This window comes from Sander lucioperca, chromosome 8 (assembly GCF_008315115.2).
Source record: "Sander lucioperca isolate FBNREF2018 chromosome 8, SLUC_FBN_1.2, whole genome shotgun sequence".
NCBI classification, from domain to species: domain Eukaryota; kingdom Metazoa; phylum Chordata; class Actinopteri; order Perciformes; family Percidae; genus Sander; species Sander lucioperca.
In genome coordinates, this window is record NC_050180.1 from 24,060,631 (window position 1) to 24,078,951 (window position 18,321).

An 18,321-nucleotide genomic window follows, 5' to 3' on the forward strand; every position below is an offset into this window, starting at 1 on the left:
GTGAGTAAAACTAAATAAAAGAGGACTGAAAACCAAAGTTAAAAGTCATCCCCTTTTTAATTTTTTTTTTAAATCTTCAGAAACAGAAAAGTTTGAGTATAAGTGCAAACGATTATGGATTTATTCCTGGATAGTCCTTGACGGCCAGCCCAAACTTTTTACGCTAGATGTTTTAATTAGACTTTGTGAGAAACACAGAAAAAGAGCGAGAGAGACTTCAGGTGTTAGAATTTTCAAAACAAAATGGCAACACTCTAAGACAGGGTGAAAAGCCAGCACAATGAGTCGGACAATCTTTCCTCAAAGACATTCATAGTGAAGCGTTGTACACACAAAAAGTGACAGAGGTAACTGTGTGAAAAGGGCCCCCAGTTCTGATGTCAGACGCATACTGACACCTTAAAACACACAGATGGATAAGCCCTGGAGTTGAAGCTAATGAAAATTGACCTCCTGTAGCACCACTAAGGAGGTGTCATCTTCCAAACAGCCACTTAAATAAGTCTCTATAACGATCCAATAGTCAGTGGGAAGGAGGCAAAGACGGAGAGAAAAAGACAGAAGCAGCAAAAGAGGGGGAGAAAGATGAAAAAGGCAGGAATAGTGAAAGTAAATAGTAGAGTACACTGAGAAGAGAGGTGTGGTAGAAAAAAAAAACTTCAAAATATTGATTGATAGTACAGACAGGAGCCCCACCTCATGATATATCGATGGCTTGGACAGAGATGGGATTGTGAAGGAGAGGAGCTTGCTGTTGCCGTCTTTGTCCACGATCTCCTGCAAAACCAAAGAGAGGGAGGAAGAGACAGAAAGGCTGTGTCATTTACATATTATCCAAATGTGCCAGTAAACGGAAATTCCTGTATAGCAGGACAAGGCATCTAGATTATTCTATCAAGAAATTACTGGTTGTATCATTGATTCAATGTCATTTTGATTATGCATGTTCTGCTTGGTACTGTGGATTATCAGTTAAACTTAAAAACAGACTGCAAGTGATGCAAAATAATGTTATCCGCTACCTGTTAAATGCCCCCCCGGACTCATATTGGTAGAGAGGCTTTGAAAAGGGTAGGGTTGCTGCCAGTACATGTTAGAGTGGAGCAGTTAAAGTTGAATCATATGTATAATGTCATAAATGGCTCTGCTCCCAAATGTCTACATTCCCATCCATCCATCTTCGTCCGCTTATCCGGTGTCGGGTCGCGGGGGTAGCAGCTCCAGCAGGGGACCCCAAACTTCCCTTTCCCGAGCCACATTAACCAGCTCCAACTGGGGGATCCCGAGGCGTTCCCAGGCCAGGTTGGAGATATAATCCCTCCACCTAGTCCTGGGTGTTCCCCGAGGCCTCCTCCCAGCTGGACGTACCTGGAACACCTCCCTAGGGAGGCGCCCAGGGGGCATCCTTACCAGATGCCCGAACCACCTCAACTGGCTCCTTTCGACGCGAAGGAGCAGCGGCTCTACTCCGAGCTCCTCACGGATGACTGAGCTTCTTACCCTATCTCTAAGGGAGACGCCAGCCACCCTCCTGAGGAAACCCATTTCGGCCGCTTGTACCCTGGATCTCGTTCTTTCGGTCATGACCCAGCCTTCATGACCATAGGTGAGGGTAGGAACGAAAACTGACTGGTAGATCGAGAGCTTTGCCTTCTGGCTCAGCTCTCTTTTCGTCACAGCGGTGCGATAAATTGAATGTAATACCGCACCCGCTGCGCCGATTCTCCGACCAATCTCCCGCTCCATTGTCCCCTCACTCGCGAACAAGACACCAAGGTATTTGAACTCCTTCACTTGGGGTAAGGACTCATTCCCTACCTGGAGAAGGCACTCCATCGGTTTCCTGCTGAGAACCATGGCCTCAGATTTAGAGGTGCTGATCCTCATCTCAGCCGCTTCACACTCGGCTGCGAACCGATCCAGTGAGTGCTGAAGGTCACAGGCCGATGATGCCATCAGGACCACATCATCTGCAAAAAGCAGCGATGAGATCCCCAGCCCACCGAACTGCAACCCCTCTCCACCCCGACTACGCCTCGATATCCTGTCCATAAATATTACAAACAGGATTGGTGACAAAGCGCAGCCCTGGTGGAGGCCAACCCTCACCTGAAACAAGTCCGACTTACTGCCGAGAACCCGGACACAGCTCTCGCTTTGGTCGTACAGAGATTAGATGGCCCTGAGAAGAGACCCCCTCACCCCATACTCCCGCAGCACCTCCCACAGTATCTCCCGGGGGACCCGGTCATACGCCTTCTCCAAATCCACGAAACACACGTAGACCGGTTGGGCATACTCCCAGGCTCCCTCCAGGATCCTTGTGAGAGTAAAGATCTGGTCAACTGTTCCACGACCAGGACGGAATCCACATTGTTCCTCTTCAATCTGAGGTTCGACTATCGGCCGAACCCTCCTTTCCAGCACCTTGGAGTAGACTTTACCAGGGAGGCTGAGAAGTGTGATACCCCTGTAATTGGCACACACCCTCTGGTCCCCCTTTTTGAAAAGGGGGACCACCACCCCGGTCTGCCACTCCTTAGGCACCGTCCCAGACTTCCACGCAATGTTGAAGAGGCGTGTCAACCAAGACAGCCCCTCCACACCCAGAGCCTTGAGCATTTCTGGACGGATCTCATCAATCCCAGGGGCTTTGCCACTGTAGAGTTGTTTGACTACATCAGTGACTTCCACCAGGGAAATTGACAACAATCCCCCATCATCCTCCAGCTCTGCCTCTGACATAGAGGGCGTATGAGTCGGATTCAGGAGTTCCTCAAAGTGCTCCTTCCACTGCCCTATTACCTCCTCAGTTGAGGTCAACAGCGTCCCATCCTTACTGTACACAGCTTGGATGGTTCCCCGCTTCCCCCTCCTGAGGTGGCGAATGGTTTTCCAGAAGCACCTTGGTGCTGACCGAAAGTCCTTCTCCATGTCTTCTCCAAACTGCTCCCACACCCGCTGCTTTGCCTCTTTCACGGCAGAGGCTGCAGCCCTTCGGGCCCTTCGGTACCTTGCAACTGCCTCCGGAGTCCTCTGGGATAACATATCCCGGAAAGACTCGTCAACGAACCTTTTTCACGGACGAAACCTAAATAAAAACTAAATAAAAAGTCAGATATGATGACAAAGACTGTGACGAAATATAACAGACACTTTAGTCAACAAATAAAAATGAGACGAAAATGTTACGGAGGGACGAATGGAGAAGAGATCCAATCAGAAACACTCTTTTGTGGGACAAGTTGGGAAGAAATCCAATCAGAGCGAATCTTTGAGGGTAGGTTGATTTATGCGGAAGCAGCAGAGCCATTTTAAAAAGCCGCCGCAAATGCAGGCGCAACAGCTAAACAAACGCAGCAGCAGTTACACAGGAGGATGAGTTTGCAGAACTTTGCACAAAAGATCTTTAAGACTAAGACTAAATCAGAATTTGCTGTCAAAATTAACACTGATTTCCATATAAAAATGGTTCATACACAGCATAATCACAATACTAGGGCCAGTGTCTGTTCTTGTAAAGTGCCCAGAGTCAACAATGCAGCTAGAAGTTCTTTTTTTTATACAGGTATAACATTGTGGAATAATCTGCCACTTTCCGTCAAAATTGTAAATACCAGAGGGGCATTTAGACACAAGGTTAAGGCTTTTTTATGGAATAGAGTAGCCAATATTTTTTAATTAGAGTAGACTGATTATTTTATGTGATTTATGATTCTCTGATTTTAGAATGCTTATAAACCTTGAATGATCTGTATTATATGTTATTGTCTTTGACCTGAAATAGGTCTTCGTTATGTGTTGCACGTTTTAACACCAAGGACCATGTTGGAAATAAGCGATTACACTTTAACATGCTATCCTTTGGATTATGTTGTTTGTCAAATCCAAAATAAATCAAATCAAAATACAGTGAGAGTTCATAAATGTCTGATTTGCATTCAGATTTCTACCTGCATAACCCTAACCCAGTTTAGCCCTTCTCTGTGGACCGGGGGAAAGCATTTAACAGCATACGGTTAACAACTGCTGTACAGTGGTCCAGTGATCCACTGTCCCTCACGCTGTTGAGCTGGTAGAAGACCGTCCTGCTGGTACGTGTTATTGACTCTGACAGATTAAATGTCACTGCTAGCACCCTCACCACTCATTTCCAATTTGACACTGTGATACATAACACAAAGATGAATGAGTCCCTGAAAATGATGCCATTTCTAAAAGTTATACCTGATTATGTCTGCCAGTCACAACCGCAGTCAAATCGATAATGAAGTACATTCACAGAGATATGGAGTTGAGCATTCTTCATTTGGCAGAAAGCACTTGTTTTTTGCTGTAAACCAATTATGTGCAGCTGAGGGGGATTCAAGTGGTGTGTAAGAGTTATTAAAGCAATTGATTTTTACTCCATGTGAGCATAGTAGGCATTAACTGATTGAGAGACAGAAATAATCTTGTTTTCTTTGAATGTATCCTCGGTTTGATCTTTATAATCTACGGTAGATGTGGAAGGTGGGGGAGTTTAAGTTATATCATTAAATATTATTCATTAATTATTTCATATTAATGTTTAATAGGTTTGTTCGCTTATGTGTGAACCAACCACCAAGGCAAATCCCTTAAGTCTAACTTACTTTAGCAATAAACCCTTTTCTAAATATGGATTTTTAAATATTTATTTAAATGAACATAAAAGGAACAACGCCACCAGTTCATCCATCCACCGGTCCAAGCATACATAATCTAGGTTTTGGAACATGGTACCAAAAAAGCTTTATCCCTTTTATCTCCAATTCTACTTGTCGGTTCAGGCCTTGTCCTGTCCTTCACTGGCTAGCAGTATATCTCTGAATATCTGATGGGACTGCTGAGAGCAAACCTGTTTATCAGAGCTCAATGACCATAAGAGAGAGGTCTATGAGTGAGTGTGTGTGTGTGTGTGTGTGTGTGTGTGTGTGTGTGTGTGTGTGTCTGTGTGTGTGTGTCTGTGTGTGTGTGTGTGTGTGTGTGTGGTGGTGGTATAGACACAGAGGTATAAATTATGCATGGATATATCTTTAGTGCTGGCTGACATGGGAGCTCTTTCTATTGATATTTCCAGCTCTTAACCCATTTCCCCAAGGGTGTTTCCTGGTGATGCAATCTATCCTGGGTCTATCCATTAACTAGGGTCTTTCCCTGTAGATTGGCTTTAATGTCATCAGATATGTTTCAAGGAAAAGTACAGCATTCCTCTAAAAATATCATATCTACCATATTGATCAGTAAAGCAATTATTATGATGTCCTGAAAGTATGATATTGAGGCTGCTAATGAATAATGTACAAGTGGATGAGTTCTGGACATAGCTATGGCCTTCTCTTTCAACCGACAGCAATGTGGCAATGTAACAGCCACACCAATTATCACATCATGCGTTTAAAGGGTTCAACTGAAGGAATTTGGAGACTAGTGCCATCCCTGCTGGCCATGACCATAATGATGGAGATAACAATGGTGGGATTCTCTGTCAGGGTCAGTTACAGGCAAGGTTCTTGCAGGTTTTAGTCAAATTTAAGACCTTTTTAAGACATTTTAAGACCATAAAGATTGAAATTTAAGACCTACACAATGCATTACCAAAAAAATGGGTACCGCTTGTAACCAACAGCGGAAATCGTGATCTAGCCATGTCTTGTTAAAAGTACACTTTCCCATTTTCCACACGTAGGCCTAGTCGAAATTAAACAAACTCTGAGGAGACGCAGACGTATTTTGCAGGCAGGTATTGCATTTATCACGGGATTCGTAGTTTTATCACCACGTACGTACCAACGACAATATCCAAAGTTTTGTTACAGAGCAAAGACTCTAGAGCTCTGCTTTGTAGGCTACGACTCAATACTTTTTCTTTCTGCGGCCAGTGTTTCTGGAAATGAATGAGGGTAAAACCTTTTTTAGACCTGACTAAATTAAATTTAAGACCTCGGATGAAAATCTGGCTTTTTAGACGTTTTAAGGCCTTAAATTTAAAGTTCAGAATTTTTTCAGAACTTTATTTTCTATAAAGAACACTTCACCTAGATGTTCGTTGCCGTCACATCTACACACACAATCCAGTTGATTGTGTGTGCAGGACAGTTGAAACAATATTCATTTCCTCATTCTTTTTACTGATGCTTTGCTCGGTTTCATTTCAGCTCCTTCTCGGCAGCTTTCACTTTGCGGTTGCCATTTTGCATTCCTCTTCATAACCATAAAGATACTTTGAATTGGGGATGCCAAATGGCTCACACGTATTTATCTCACAGCTAGCATGTTAAGAATTCATTGCCCCTAATGTATATAGTGTGCAAGGTCTTGCATGTACCCCCTCACACCCCACTACAGACACCTACCAGGTTATAGATGCCCAGGAGGAGGGCCTCGATGCACCCGTTGCTCTGGCGATCCCTACTGGCTGTGATGCGCAGATATACCCACACCAGCTCAGGCAGGAACTGCAGGGTGAAGCGGCGCAGGCGGTCATCAGAGCTACGATACAGCTCGAAGAGTTGGTGGCACACAGGCTCCAGCAGCTGGATTGTAAGGGGTGGGGCACAAGTTAATGCAATTGCATACAAGTAAATGCAAATAAGTAAAGGTCTGACACCCTAGTGAAGAAATACAATATTCAACAAATTAACATGAACATATGTCTGTGGTGACAGAAAAATCCCAAAATAAGTACAGGTCAAGATGGAGGAGGAGATATGATCAGCTAAAACCTCAATGAATAGCCATGAGAAATACATTTAGAAAGTATCTTTAATTCCCAGCTCCTATTTCAAATCTAAACATGAATGAATGTTATCTTGACTATATCACAGTGGGATGGACAGATGGAGGGAAGGTTTTGCTGTGGGTCAAGAGTGGGAGGTGTGTAGGAGCAGAGGGGATAAATCACTACAATGGAAGTCTGGTCAGATGTATTCCCAGGGGAGCCAGCTGAGCCAATGTGTTTATACTGTTCAGGGGACAGCGAAGTGAGTGCCCACACAGCACTACTGTGTACGTGTGTGTGTGTTGGACTGTGGCTGACCCTGAAATAGGGGGCAACTCATTAATGAACTTGGCAAGGCCCTCCATGTCATCAGCAAAGAAAACATGCAACAGTCAAGCACACTTTCCAACCCATCACACACACACACGCTCTTCTGGATCACTTGTCTGACCATTAATGGGATTGTGCAGCCAGATTGACAACACTAATGGAATTTAGATCCCTGCTTGCTTGACACCCAAATGTGACCATGAAAAAATAGGAAAGGGGGGGAATTGGAGGTACCAACTGTATCATTAGAGTGAAATTAAAGTCTCGTCTCATTGAGTGCCTCAGGCCTTTGCTCAAAAATTGTCTCATTAGGTCTTTTAGAGAAAAATTCTGGTATAGGAGACATTAAAGAAACAGTGAGGTGTTTTTGTGTTGCAGCACACCTAATAATAAACTGAGTTTGTGACCAGGTGTGTGTGTGTGTGTGTGTGTGTGTGTGTGTGTGTGGAGAACAGTGTCCCGTCCATCATATTCTCCCAGATATTCTGTTTTAGTGTGCACGTAACTCGCAGACACAGTCGTTTGTCAAGTTCTTGCTCACTGCCAGTGCCAACTGAGACTACATGATATGAGTCACAAGCAACACAGAGCTAAAAACAGCTATATTTGGGACTCTCTGTATGAGTGTGTTCCCTCGGTGCCCTCTTACCTCATTGTTGGGGTCCTGGATGACTCTGTAGAGTGCTTGTACCAGGGACTTCTTCAGATGAAGGCTGCCGGCGTAGTTGGGGATGTGGGTTTCTGGTAAGGACTGGAGTAAGGAGAGAGGAAGGTTTTTTGCTGAGCAATTGCACACAATTTAGTTTTTAAACATTTGTTCAAAATAGTGGTATGAACAAGCGGCAACCTCCGGTGCTGAAAAATGAAGCTAATAGTTTTGTTGCAGTTCAAGTTCATCGTGGCTCCAAAAAGAAGTCAATCATCACAGACCCCCTGGTTAAAATGCCCAACTTTACAGCAGAATGAAACATGTTTACAGCCTGGTATAAAAAAACGGTTTTGGTCTCTATAGCTATGTTCCCCCTTCATGACAACTCACCCATTTAATTATATTCAGGCTTAAAGTTCTGCATGAATAAGTGACAGGTGGGCTGCCGTCACAGGAGGTAAGCATAGACTGTAGGCTTCATTCAGCTCGCCTTCAGCTCTATCCATGCTCCACATCTTTGTCTGTTTTTGGATTGGACGACGTCAGGCCCTGACAAGATGGCGACAGCCGGAGCCACCGGGAGCTGCCCACTTTGAGTTTCATTTCGGGCTTTTCAGAAACCTATGGGCGTCCATATTTTATACAGTGTATGCGTAAGACACATAAGGCCCCTGCAACATTCCACTGCATCATTGTCACTATTATATGCATGGCAGACAGCATTTTCAAATTAAAAAGAAGTTCAGAAAAACAAATATCTACTGGGGTTTAATGTCAGTGGACACATTTATTTATATTTACATTGCAGAGATGGCCCCTTACAAGTTAAAGCCCATGCACACAGGTGTTTGCACTTCTGTAGCCTGATTAGACTTCTTCTCAGGACCATGTGGGCCTGTACAAACTGCAACTGAGTGACATCTCCATCATCACTTTGTTGCACCTGTTGGGGCAGGACCACTTACACTGTTGTCATTAGCTGTGTCTGAAATGGCTCCCTTCTTCACTCATTCACCTCTCCCTATACAATAAACACTCAACAGTTGACTTAATAGGGAGCAGTAAATTGAGATGTTGGACATTTACTGTACTAATCATCACTGACAGGTGTAGGGCCACATCAATGTAATAGCCAGATCTCTAGATTGTTGGCAGAAAAAAGTGCACATGCTGTGAACGCTACGATTTTTGTGGAATGTTTTCCCCAAATTTAACCTGATGAAAGATCTAATCAGCCAGCATGATTGAAAACACCCTTGTGGGTGTTCAACAATCATTCAGAAATAAATCCTTCATAGAAGAGGTAGATACACCAATGTCTCCACCAGCAGCTGCCCGAATAGACCATCTTTTTGGTCTATTGCAAGTCTATTTGAAACCTCATGCTATGTTATCACTCTCTCCACCTAGATGTATGACCCACACCTGAATGGCACAAATTCACACCGATAAGCCTTTTTCTCAGCACGAAGCTCACAGGTGTTCCTAATCACATTAACGATGGCTCTGCTTTTTTCCAAGTGTCCCAGTAAGCCATGACAATGTGACAGTGAGCCAGCATGCACAATACCAGGAGCCTGAAACTGAAGCAGCTAAATAGAATTCAGCCAGCATTAATTGCATTATTTACACCATGTGTTTTTCCTACCGTAACATGCCAACAAAGGGCTTATTCTTGTAGGTAGTGTTCAAAAGCATTCTAGGAAATGTTGAGAAATCACTGACTGGGCAATTCAGTAAGGCATGAAAGGAATCACAAAATAACTATTTGATGGAACTGAATGTCAGAAATGTATGCTATCTGACAGGCTCAGAATATCCTGCAGTGAAATTCTTTAAATGGTCAAGACTGTGTGTTAGACTGCAGATGACAGAAGGCAGAGATAGCCTCTCATCATGGCTAGTATGGTCATTTTGAGGACAGAACACAATGTGCCCGGTCTGCACCAACTCACACAATGAGTCATACCAATCCATTTTCCTCACTATTCATCATAACTCCCTCTGTTCTCTCTTTCACAATTTTGTGCTCTCCTCTGCACTGCACATAAATTCCTTCTTTTTTTTCGCATGTCTTCTATTTGCTCTCTCTAGATCTCAGACAGAGATCTTACAGTTGCACTAAAACAAAAGCATTGCTTCTCCTGTTTCAAAGACTTTGGACATGTGACAAAAACAATATACTGTATATATACACACACAAGTCAATAACAAATTAAATATATTATTGAATGTTAAATTATTGTCAGTTTACAAGTATTATCAGCACATTCACAAGTGAATTTTTTGACACAAGCTAGTCCATCAAAAATAGACCTGGTGAGTAAAAATAGCGCAATGAAGAAAAGAGCTGGTCACGAGTTCGGCGTGAACTGGAGGTTAGGTCTGCGTCAGTCAGAGTGTATCACTTCCTCATGTTTAAATTAAATTCATCAGACCCAGCTATACTGGGTGCATACATGTATCTGAAGCACACATGTAGCATGCACTCACTGCATTCACTAAAATGAATCACAATTTCCAACAGACTTTAGTCTCCAACAGACTTAGTCTGTTGGAAATGTGTGACATGCCCACACTTGCACGCTCAACACTCTTTCATCACAGTTGTTTCACCAACAGTGGGCGGTTTCTCTGGAGAGAAAATAGATGACCTCCAGGAGAACATTTCACTAACATGAGTCATGATGGACAACAGAGGAGAGAAGAGGTCCTTTTACCTTGAATTCTGAGAGCCATTCTTCAACAACACCGCGCTCTGAACCAAGCATCTTCCTCAGAGACCCCCCCCGCGGCTGCCTGGTGGACAGAGAAACAGAGGAGAGGGGGAGAGAGGGAAGATGGAGATATAGTGACAGAAAAGGAGAACAGATATTGTGAGAGAGAAGGAGATATGGGTGGGGACAGAGTGGAAGAGAAGCAAAGCAAACAGTTAGTTAGAGGAAGAGAATGAGAACAGTGAGTACTTCCTCAGATCACATGTGCTTGCAACGACATGAGGGGCAACACAAGTGTTTTTTTCATGTTTGTGCCCATTCGCCATTTTTAAAGTGCATATACTTCAGATTACTGCCAACCATTTTCCAAAGGCAGCCATTGTTTTTCTCTTCAGTTAAGTTCAGTTCAGTACTGTATGCAAATTAACTGTCTTGCAGAGACTTAAAGGTACACTGTGTAGGAATTTCTCCCATCTAGCAATGAAATTGTATTTTGCATTCAAACGAATAGTGCTCTCTAGCGCCTCGCTTTTTCAAATGCGTGTTGCAACTACGGTAGCCGTTATGTGCCAAGAAGCTATGACAACATGTCTTCCAATTTTCGCTTCTCCTGTGGCTCGGCATAAGTATGATCCTCCATTATGAACTAAAGTCCAGTGCAGTCTTTCAAATTTGCCGGGGCAGTGACAAGCGCCTCTCACTGATCTCCTTCTCTCTGTTTCAGCTGGTTTCAGTCATGTGACGCTGTCTCTGCACGAAAACGCGTTGTGAATCAGCTTGACAGGTAGGCTAGTGCTTTATGTCCCTCTCAGCGATTATAGTTTTTCAAAATGGCGGAATGACATGGAAGCCTCCTTGGACTTGCCCGTCCAATGTAAATACAGATAAGAAGTTCTTTGCTTACGAGGATAAGTCAGATCATTGGCAGAGATCATTTTACACCAATGAGGATGAATGAAGACATTGATTTTAGCTAATAAAATATTTAAAACCCTACACAGTGTAAAACCTGCTTGAACCGTAGGCACGGTTATGCACATGAACCATTAGGCCTACCAGGGCGCCCAATCATTTTTTTCAAACTAGCCTCTGTGTATTACAACTGCATTACAATGGTAAAATGTTTACTGAAATGGATTGCCTGTTTAAAGTCTTGCAAGTTAAAATAAATTAAAAAAAAACATTTCCTGCTTGGACAAAAGTAATTACTAATCTTGAAAACTATGGTATGCTTTGGAAAGTGGTCAACAGTAATTAAATGAACATAAACCACTACAGGCAGTCATATGCGCTTTCCCAGACTAATCAAATCTGAGGTGGCCAAGCTTGTTTGTTGTTTGGTCCTCGGCTCATGTGCATTCTTATGAAATCTTGCGATAGGCTTGGAAACACTAAACTAAAAAAACTACTTAAAATAAAAACAGAAAGCTAGAGATGTGAATTTCCTAAATGTTCATACACATTTTATTCATAGCACATTAAGAGAGATGAGATAACAAAAGACAGTTATTTGCTAGTCTCTTCATACATATTCTGATCTCAAGCTACAGGCACACGGTTATCCCTGGTCTTGCTCTGTGTATCCAGCAGCTAAAATTAACGTCAGCAAAATGCCCAAAATAAAAAGCCATTTCTCCTTTAGACTTCATTTCATGGAAAACATATTCTCATTAATTATCTGACAAAAAGGCTAGCAATGACGAAGGCATGTGTCTAAGCAAGTGTGTGTGTGTGTGTGTGTGTGTGTGTGTGTGTGTGTGTGTTGATTGGTGGATTGAGAGGTGGAGCAGTCACAGACTCCAGTGACAGTTTGGATACAGACTGTAGGCGATTGCTAGAGACACAGAGTGCCTAGCTGCGAAAATGACAGACAAACAATGCTTATCTACATTTTAGAGTTAGGGTATAGCTTACCATAAATGCCAAAATCCTTTCACACAAATTGACAACCTTCACTTAAGACGGTCACAATTGAGCTACCATTGTTAGCCTTTAAGAAAGCCAAGAGCACACAATATAATTATGACAACAACCTGCTCTCTGCAATAAAACTAGCAAAAATGTAAAAAAAAAAAGAAAAAAAAAGAAATACAAGTCACAGTATTGAGTAAAATCTATAATCATCAACTTTGACTGGATGACAAAGTCAACAATATATTAAAGGAAGAAAGAACCAAACCTGAGCTATACTACACACAACTGGCAAAATGAGCCACAAACCCCTGATTTAGGTCACAGTCACTTTAAAGCCTTTTTTCAAAACACAAGCTTACAGTTAACATGACATGCATTCTCAACATGCTGCAGGTCTTATCTTTTGTAATAGAAATGTTTTGAGTCATTGTCAATAACCTCCGTCATTTCAAGGACATGGTGCTACTGTAAAAACGTGTTTCTCAGACAGAAGTTTGGTTATCTGTGTTGAGTTGCGCCTGCCCTGCTACCTTTGCCCTTAGAAAAACTGTGGCTCATTGGGGTTTTGAGTTGATGGGATTAGGGATTAGGACTAACTCAATATATTCTCATTTCAAAGTGGGAAGATCCCACTTATCATTGCAGGCAACAGCCTCACACACACATGCTTAAAGGAACACGCCGACTTATTGGGACTTTAGCCTATTCACAGTAACCCCCAGAGTTAGACAAGTCCATACATACCCTTCTCATCTCTGTGCCTGTTGTAACTCTGACGCCCCCAGCGCTAGCTAAGCCTAGCACAGATCCTGGAGGTAACCGGTTCCAACTAGCCTACTGCTCCGAATAAGTGACAAAAATAACGCCAACATGTTCCTATTTACATGTTGTGATACTAGGTAACTAGGTAATATGAGACACAGCTGTCTTCTAACCGTATACAAACTGGGAACTATATTCTCAGAAAGGCAAAGCACTGCTACTTCTGCTACTTGGGCGGAGTGATTTGTTAGCAGCACCTGAAGCCCTGTGGTGAGGAGCAGAGAGTTCACTTGGAACTCGCTCAGAGTTGGAGTAATAGAGTCAACAATTACTAGATAGTAAAAGCATAGTAATTTTGTTATTTGTACACCCTGTGACTATGCAAATCACAATCTCGCAAACAGGCTGCTAAAGCAGTATGCCATGGTAGTTAATCACCTATGGTTAAACAAGACTATCTTTTTGATTACATCATGTTATTTGTACTGTTAATGTTGGTTATTGCACAGATGCCACAGCCTAGACAAAAGATAATTCAACACTCTACTTAAGTGCTTTGCAATGAGCTATTTAAAGCATACGTCTTCAAACTGTGAAGTGATCACAATCTAAGAGTTGACCAGTTCACTCCTCTCCCTGCCCTATGTTCCTCCATTTGACACAAACATGTGCTCCCACAGTGTGCAACATGTGACAGAAAAGTTTTGTAAATACATCTGGGTCAGTGTCCTCGGTTAACTTTCTGACACATACAGAACTAAAGAAAAACAGACCACAGAGATTATGCAGACAGTTATTCAGACTTAAGACCTATGAAATTGTTCAGACTCAAGAAGAAAAAGCTGTGGGCACAAAATTGTGAATATGCATACAAAGACTTTGTCAGATTTAGCAACCCCTGCTTGTAAGAGGTTCACTCGCTTTTCCTTTTTGTAAATCCCACACAGGGTAAAACTGTGTGCACACAGTACTCATGCTCACTCCCACAGTAAACCAGAACACTGACACACCCCTGCTTAATCCTATTTGGTACACCCAAATCATTTGCACAAGCTCTAAAGGCTTCTCTGGATGTATTTACATGTCTCATTCTCTATGTTTCTGACAGTTTTTATACTGCAAGACAGGATATGTAAACTTTCTTACTTTTGCTGCTACTACTGTAGGCAAATGTAATTTAATTAAATTAAGCACAAGAAACATACAGATATACAGTACGTACATGATACAAAGTAGAAAAGATATGTAAACTTTCTTACTTTTGCTGACAGAAGAAACGACTACTAACCGATGCAAATAAATAAATGCAACAATCAAAACTGTATTCAAGGTCTAAAAAAGTACAATTTCACATGTACTGATAATTTTAATCCCCAAACACAATGCTGTCAAATTTAAAGTGCTCATATTATGCTTTTTGGCTTTTTCCCTTTCCTTTATTGTGTTATATATCTTTTTTTGTGCACATTATAAGTTTACAACGTGAAAAAGTCCACCCCAAAGGCACTTACCATCTCCAACAGAAAACACTGTTCACAAACCGCTCCAAACAGCTCTATTGTAGTCCAGTCTTTACTTCTGTGACAAACGTGCATCACTTTGTAACACACGTTATAATGCTCGCCTAGCTGCTAGCGTGACATGCCCTCATACTCTGATTCTGACTGGCTAGTAGTCCTTACCTAGCTACTGCGCATGTGTAACTCCCAAAAAAGATGGAATGAAGTGTGATGCCTCACTCTGTAGCTAAAACAGAGAGCTCAACACACAGGGTGAAAGGAGGAGCTGCAGCAATGTGCAGTACAACAAAAATATGGTGTTTTCTGAAAATTAAACCACATAAACCTATTCTGATATAACCTCGAAATACAATTATAAACCTGAAAATGACCCTAATATGAGCACTTTAAGTAAAATGTAATTAAATTCTTTGATATTATATATTACATTCACTGAATAAACTGCTGTTTGTATTTCAACTGCTATAATGTGAATATTGTTTTAAAGAAGCACAACTAGTTTTCTGGCTTCTTTTTTTAAATTCATACCATTTCCACTTCATTGAGAGTCAAACGTTTATCTTGGATTACCTTTTGCACCCTCTAACAGTTTAAAGGCACTTCAGTATTTCAAACCAGTATGTGTTACCGACTTAAACAAATCCAACATAAAACGAACGGCTCTCTGAACGGTGCAGATAAGCCTGAAAATGTTAGAAAACAGGCTTAGGGGAGCAAAATATCCGATTTGCTGTGAGGCTGAAGAAGATCATGTATGCTGCTCAGAGCAGATGATGATCTGGAAGTCAAATCTTTTTGTGTGAGCTCACTCCTTAAAATCTGAGTGTGAAAGTCACCATTTAGTAAGCTTGTTCAGCTTTTCATGAAGGGCTGACTCATTTATTTCCTCGGTCTTGTCAAACTGTCAAAGACTCACTGGAGTGAAATTCTCCATCGGCAGGGCAGGCTTATCAGTTACCATGGGAACTGTAGTCATATGACTTTCAGGCAATGGCAAATATTCACACAAAAATAGTCAATTTTGTAAAATCAACGTGGATTATATTGCTCTTATGATGTATATAAAACAGGGGACTGCCAAAGTGGCAGATAAAAGATGAGCTCATTCACTACCACAATTTAAATGTGTCCATATGTCAATAGCACCATGATGCTTTAATTGTGAGAACTTTTGTGTTTTATTTTGTTGCTTTTTTGGTTTAATTGCATTCAGAAGACATAAAGTGAACACATTAAATCAGAGGAAACAAACATGTGCTTAGCCTTGATGAAAACATCTGTACCTGCAACATTAAGGAAAAAAACATCCATTAAAGATGCTGTAGGTAGGCTTGGGAAGATCCAGGACTTAGCCAAAGAATTTGAACATCAACAACTTCTCAGTCCCTCCCCCCTTTCTGCTAAAGCCCAAAACGGTCTCCTAAGCCCCTCCCCCCACAAGGGAGAATGAATGCGTGTGCATGAGCAGTGATTGACACGTAGTTAGACACCCCCCCTGGCCCTGATTGGTGCATCTGAACAGGGAGCGGTGGATTTTTGCAAATCGCACTACAGGCTTTGGTGGTGCCAGAGGAGCCGGATTTTTCATGTAGTTCTACTTGAACATAGGGTCAGTTTCAGCAAATATGACAGAAAGTTCTTACCTACTGCACCTTTAATGAGATCATTAGGGGAAGAATTGTCAACATCTTATATTTAAATCTCATTTGCATTTTCTGGCATAATGATTCAGATTATTACATAATAATTTGCAAGAGTAACATTTTTACATATGTGATAATGACAATCTACAGTGAGGAAAATAAGTATTTGAACACCCTGCTATTTTGCAAGTTCTCCCACTTAGAAATCATGTATGAAGGTAAATATGGTGCAAAAAGGGAGAGCTTGTAGAATACAATGTGAGAACTTGCAGAACAAAAAATCTGAACTTGTATGTTAAAATGTGCACTTGTAAAAATTTAATTTGCACTTGTAAAAAATATTCACACACATGTGATCTGAATTTGAAGTCATACAAAGAAAAAAAACATGAGCTTGTAAAAAAAAATCTGAACTTGTAAGTTGAAATTTGCACTTGTAGAAAATGGTCACACACCTGTATTCTGAATGTGAAGTTACAGAAAAAATATTCACAAATGTGTAGATTGATATTTACATGAACACAATGACAGCTGCAAACTTATAATGCAACATTTACTCGTATACTTTTTTTTTTACTCTGGTTCATTTTCCATCACAACCACAACTCAGTGATTACAACCTCTCGAATCTGTCACTGCAACTTCACATATGTGCTCTCTCGCATCAAACTGCTACCACCCCCATGCTTCACAGTAGGGATGGTGTTCTTGGGATGGTACTCATCATTCTTCTTCCTCCAAACACGGTTAGTGGAATTATGACCAAAAAGTTCTATTTTGGTCTCATCTGACCACATGACTTTCTCCATGACTCCTCTGGATCATCCAAATGGTCATTGGCAAACTTAAGACGGGCCTTGACATGTGCTGGTTTAAGCAGGGGAACCTTCTGTGCCATGCATGATTTCAAACCATGACGTCTTAGTGTATCACCAACAGTAACCTTGGAAACGGTGGTCCCAGCTCCTTTCAGGTCAGGCCGTGTAGTTCTGGGCTGATTTCTCACCTTTCTTAGGATCATTGAGACCCCACGAGGTGAGATCTTGCATGGAGCCCCAGTCCGAGGGAGATTGACAGTCATGTTTAGCTTCTTCCATTTTCTAATGATTGCTCCAACAGTGGACCTTTTTTCACCAAGCTGCTTGGCAATTTCCCCGTAGCCCTTTCCAGCCTTGTGGAGGTGTACAATTTTGTCTCTAGTGTCTTTGGACAGCTCTTTGGTCTTGGCCATGTTAGTAGTTGGATTCTTACTGATTGTATGGGGTGGACAGGTGTCTTTATGCAGCTAACGACCTCAAACAGGTGCATCTAATTTAGGATAATAAATGGAGTGGAGGTGGACATTTTAAAGGCAGACTAACAGGTCTTTGAGGGTCAGAATTCTAGCTGATAGACAGGTGTTCAAATACTTATTTGCAGCTGTATCATACAAATAATAATAATAATAATAATAATAAATAGTTAAAAAATCATATATTGTGATTTCTGGATTTTTTTTTTTTAGATTATGTCTCCCACAGTGGACATGCACCTACGGTGACAATTTCAGACCCCTCCATGATTTCTAAGTGGAAGAACTTGCAAAATAGCAGGGTGTTCAAATACTTATTTTCCTCACTGTATATATATTGAAATAATTTGTGCATTCATTTATATCATCAAGGCAGAAAATTAATTTTAGAACTTCCCGATTCAGGTGATCATGAGTATCAATGAAATACAAAATATGGGCCCCCCCCCCCCCCGTGCTTACCTCAGTGTCCCAGAACTCAGATCTCCACTGGGAGAGGCAAATGATTCTCCACGGTGTCGCACATCTGTCTATCACTGAGGGTAACCTGCAACACCAAGGAAAAAAAATGATCCATCAATCAGATTATCACTGGAAGAACTATCATAGGAAAAGTGGTCATCTGCATTAAACGATATAGCTTGAATACATAACATTTGATGGTTCCAGATTCTGACACATGAGAATGTGCCTTTTCTCGTCTTACATTATAGCAAATTTAATATCTTTGGGTTTTAGACTGCTGGTCAAACA

The 18,321-nt window shown here is 41.7% G+C and overlaps 1 protein-coding gene across 6 annotated transcripts in view; it reads right to left on the bottom strand.

Annotated features, from left to right (window-relative positions):
- Nucleotides 1-18,321, bottom strand: part of LOC116049697 (protein FAM126B) — a 50,400-nt gene that overhangs the window by 16,664 nt on the left and 15,415 nt on the right. For 3 of the 6 annotated variants that reach the window (XM_031299626.2, XM_036004107.1, XM_036004105.1), the window contains exons 2-6: nucleotides 18,031-18,115; nucleotides 10,442-10,516; nucleotides 7,722-7,823; nucleotides 6,378-6,557; nucleotides 697-777 (exon numbers count right to left, since the gene is read on the bottom strand). In XM_031299626.2, the coding sequence (XP_031155486.1) occupies nucleotides 697-777; nucleotides 6,378-6,557; nucleotides 7,722-7,823; nucleotides 10,442-10,492 (414 nt within the window). In that variant the 5' untranslated portion in view covers nucleotides 10,493-10,516; nucleotides 18,031-18,115. Of the gene's footprint in view, nucleotides 1-696; nucleotides 778-6,377; nucleotides 6,558-7,721; nucleotides 7,824-10,441; nucleotides 10,521-18,030; nucleotides 18,116-18,321 lie in introns of all 6 variants that reach the window. The other 3 variants (XM_031299607.2, XM_036004106.1, XM_031299616.2) reach the window with 1 other exon arrangement.